The 4572-nt window shown below is 45.2% G+C and overlaps 1 protein-coding gene across 1 annotated transcript; it reads left to right on the top strand.

Moving 5' to 3' along the window:
* The first annotated feature begins 2700 nt into the window (after positions 1-2700).
* On the top strand, positions 2701-3815 carry LOC133912768 (uncharacterized). The gene has a single exon (XM_062355672.1). The coding sequence runs from the start codon at positions 2843-2845 to the stop codon at positions 3548-3550; it is 708 nt and encodes a 235-aa protein (XP_062211656.1). The 5' UTR covers positions 2701-2842; the 3' UTR covers positions 3551-3815.
* The last annotated feature ends 757 nt before the right edge of the window (positions 3816-4572 follow it).

Below are 4572 nucleotides of genomic sequence, written 5' to 3'. Positions count from 1 at the left end.
GATATCGAACACGAGGGCACTCCTCGTCATCTAGTACTCCCAATTCCATGTGCACAGGACAGAAAGTCTGAGGGGCCGCGTGTCTATACCTCCTCACTAGTGTATAGCATCTACCTAGCATCGTTGACTGTCAGCTCGTCGAATTGTGAAATGAAGTCGGGGTATGTGCGGTGGGTCAGGACACTAGACCAAGTCAGATGTGCACCAAAACATTGTTAGACAAACATAGTAATGGAAGGATGGAACGAATACATGAAAAGTTGATAGCTCTTGCGCATCGTCGGCACCACAAAGATCCCATGGTCGGCCCATGAATGCCGTCTGCTGGAAACTGGTACGCGCTGTGGTCGACAACCTGAATAGCAACTGCTGGTATTCTCACTCTCCACAAATGCAAAGGCCAACGGTAGCACTTGATTGTTCCCATCAACCCTAATAGCAGTAAGTATCTGACCCTTGTACATGCCAGTAAGGAAAGTCCTATCGATGCAGAGGATAGGGTAACAATGCTCGAAAGCTTTGATACATGCTCCTAAGGCAAAAAAGCTGCGCTTAAGGATGTACTTGCTGGGTTTAGAGAGCAATAGGTAGTTATCGAAGTCATAATAAGTCACTAGGTTCTTTTTAGCAATGGTCTAAAGCAACCATGGTAGATTGCCATATGAAGCTTCATAGGCCTCTAACCTCATCTCAGTTGCCTTCGTCTTTGCCCTCCAAGACTTGTTGTAGCTGATAGTGTACTAGTACTTGTTCCTCAATTGCCCATATTATAGACCCTCTTCGTAGTTTAGGTTGTTCACAATCTAGGCATAGATGACAAATCTAGGCAGAGATGACAAACGGCAACAAAGGCTGATGTCAGGTTCTTGTGGCTTGGCTCAAGTTCATCCAGCATGCAATTGTGGTTTATCACTATCAACACTTCTCAATAGTCAACCCACTTCCCCTTGAAGCCATACACCCACCACGGGCAATCCTCCTTCACGCAATTCACATCATACTCCTTGCTTGACTTCACAATAACAAACTATTGTTGAAGTGATGTCGATCATTGAATCACAGTATCATTCATGGCCTAACAAATTAGGATACCTAGCCCCCTCGGTCACCACATTCTGACTATACTCCCATACCACCTGATTCCTTTAATTCACCACTAGGTCGTTAAAGTTTGAATTTTTCAAGTTTGCAGGGATAAGAGCATTATCCTCATCATACGACATGTCATACTCGGGAGCTTCATCAGTCTCAAGATCATCCCGCTCCATCTGTTCAATTAAACCAAGAATGTATTCCCCCTCGTTTGCCTCACCGGTGGGTTCGCCAACCTCATCACCCTCTTCCTCCTCCACATACCCCCTACCCTGCATCTCCCCAACTCCCTCCTTATTTTTCCATTGCACAAGCAATAAAGGTGGCCAACCTCTTTACACTACATCCTACAAGTACCTCTTCCAAACATGGTTTTCCCTAAGAGAGTACACGTCCCAGTACATACCATCAGTCCTACGGTTGTCCACAATATTAATGATCATCTCTTGAATCTCGGCGCCTATTTTAAAACCCCATATCAACTAGTCATACAAATGTCCGACACTCTTCTGCATAGGTCTGGTATACCCTTACCATAGACTCAAACACTGACAGCACTACCCCTTCTAGACCATAAAAATTTTTCAATGTCCTCATAAAAAATCATAAACTATCACTTATCTGATATGCCTACCAACAACCGATAAAAAAAAACTCTACCATTATTACGAGCACATACAACTATATTCAAAACATTTACACCTACATAACATAAAAAATAACATATGTAAACCTACTCTACAAACCTACATCTAACAGTGCAAAGTTGTTTAAAAACATAGTGCAACATGTACTCTATATTAAAAAAAAGACCTAACAATATTACATCTAATATCACTAAATTCTACATATATTTGCTAAGTTATGTCTTAACCTACATCACATTGCTAAACTATATCTAAATCCTAGATCTAATTCCAGACCTGTCTAAATACTACATCTAATTGTTAACATATGCAAATAGATTAGATCTAATTGTTAAACTATATCTAAAGCTAGATCTATATTCTACACTATGTCTAAATCTAGATCTATATTCTAACATATGTCTAAACCTATATCTAAGTTCTAACATATGTTTAAACCTAGCACACGTAGCTATCCTACCTGGTTTGTAAAAAAATAAAATAAAAAATTACTTTTTTTGGGCTTCACCTCTTCCTCCTCCTCGCTCCCCTCCCCTCCCATATGCTCATCTCCTCTCTTGTGCGCTCTGCTCTCTCTCTCTCTCCTTTGTCAACGAGGAAGCAAATGAGGCGTGGGATAGGAGGGGTGGCTAGCACGCCGTTTATATTAGAAAAAGTGTCACCCATTCCATTCAACAAATGACATCTTTTCCAGTGAGTCTATGACGGAGCGCACAGACACTCCTATCGTTCGTTGAAAGGACGATAGAAAGATATCACCAGTGAGCTTTACAAAGTGTCACCTATCCTGCTAGCGACAGTTGACTACTTCTATAATTTTTTTAAATAGACATATATCTATGCAAAATTCTCCGCTCACTTAGGGGAGCCCACAGGCGGATGGGCAGTAGTTGTCGCTGTTTTGGAATGAACCATGCCATAAATGCCATCTGAATCAGGTGCCCTGCACTTCATAGCAACTTCTTGCTACCTTCGCTCTTAAGCAACACAACCCTTTATAACACCTTACCTCTCCAAACAACTCGATCGATACATGTAAATTTTCCTAACCTCTCGCTCAAAAAGAATTACTTTTCCAAAGATTTTACATTTCGCATCGGAAGATGATGGCCGTTGAGCCGAAAGCCCTTCCCTCCGCCCACCAGTTCACCGTCGTCATCGACGGCGTCGAGACGGCCATCCACGAGGGTGTGCTCCGGTGCAACGGCGGCACACTGACCGTGCTCAGCCCGGGCGTCCTCGAGGCCAGCCGGTTCCAGCACATCGTCGTGAGCGGCGACGGCGGGGGCGACGTCCGCTTCACCCGGTGCGGGTACGCGGCCGCCGAGGACTGCGGCGCGGTGTGGTTCCACCGATGCGTTGCGGTGCGCGTGGACGGGGCGCGCGACGTGGCCGTGCGGCGGTGCTGGTCGGCGGACGTGGAGCGCGCGGGCTCTGTGACCATCCGCCGGTGCAAGGGTGCCGCGTGCGTCCGCGGCGCTGGGGAGCTGCGCGTGGGGAGGTGCAGGGAGGTCGACGTGGGGAGCTGCGCCGACGTGGCCGTGGTGCGGTGCCGCGCCGCGCGCGCGGACTGGTGCGGTGCGCTCGCGCTGGGCAGGTGCAGGTCCGCGGACGTCAGCCGCTGCGGCGCTGTGCGCATCGATCGGTGCCGCGACGCAAGTGTGTTGGGATGCGCCACCGTAGCGGTGCGCCGCGGCAAGGTGAGCATGGTCGAGGTGCAGAAGGTGCCGCAGCCGTTTTGTCAGGAGCAGCCGATGTATCAGCAAGCAGAGCCTGTCCTCGCGGCGCCCGTGGCCATTGTGAGCAAGTAAAAGGGCCTACATGCGTGCGCATCTGCAATACTGCCGTATGTCTAGATACCGTACCAGTATGGTGCAATTATTTGCGTGGAGTATATGGACTCTGGTTTGATACGTATTGTTATGTGATCTTGTGCCAGTAATTCCTGTAGTATTTGGATAAGTTTCTGAGATGTGCAGTTGATGTGTATGGGTGTTTTCATTTTTCATATAAATATGGTACATATGTATGTAAAATATAACAATAATAAAATAAGTAATATTTGTTTGTGGATAAGCTATATTTTGTGGTCGATCGACGTGATCCTGTTCTGTAGTACCTCCTTCACCCTGCCTACGCGCCGATGACCTGTCTACTTGAATTGTCAAAAGCTTGAACTTTCTTCTTGATTTTTCAACAAAATGGTCCACACGTGAATTGAAGCTTAGAATGGGAAATCGGTGCTTCAAATTTTCATTCATTTCATATTAAGTCGAAATTCTGAGCATGCAAATCGAATACAATTTTTTTAACTTGATAAATCCATCTTTAAACTTTATATTAGGGGAGGAATTTTGTTACAAGATGAAGAAGATAACGAATAAAAGCCTATATCTATCGATCCTGGGACAGTATCTATAAAATAGATAACATATGGAATCTATATTGTAAAAATAGATAATATGTTGTCGTAATTACAAATATAGCATGTGCATTCGGCATCTCATTCATCGAAAATAAGTTTTTGGTATACCGTGTACCGAAAAAAAGGGATTCGGTTGTTTTCAGCACCTTCATGTGCCGAATACGGCATGAGGTGTTCAATATCCATTCAGTATTGTGCACCATATTAGGCACATGAAGTACCGAAAACTGGTTGTATTCAACACCTCATGTGTCGAATATGGTGCACAGTACCATATTTGACACATGAGAAGCTGAAAATACCCGGACCCACATGCTGCTTTGTCTTGTCGCGTGTGTTGTCACGTGTAGCTTTTGTTGTTGTGCCTTTTGCGTGCAACTTTCTATGTCGCATGCTCCTGCTACTTTC

Source organism: Phragmites australis, chromosome 3 (genome assembly GCF_958298935.1).
Source record: "Phragmites australis chromosome 3, lpPhrAust1.1, whole genome shotgun sequence".
NCBI classification, from domain to species: domain Eukaryota; kingdom Viridiplantae; phylum Streptophyta; class Magnoliopsida; order Poales; family Poaceae; genus Phragmites; species Phragmites australis.
Note: the sequence above shows the minus strand (reverse complement) of the source record. Positions and strands in the feature narration are given on the sequence as shown.

Excerpts from the sequence above, each read along its gene's own strand:
- LOC133912768 (XM_062355672.1), top strand. The coding sequence starts at position 2,843 with ATGATGGCCGTTGAGCCGAAAGCCCTTCCCTCCGCCCACCAGTTCACC.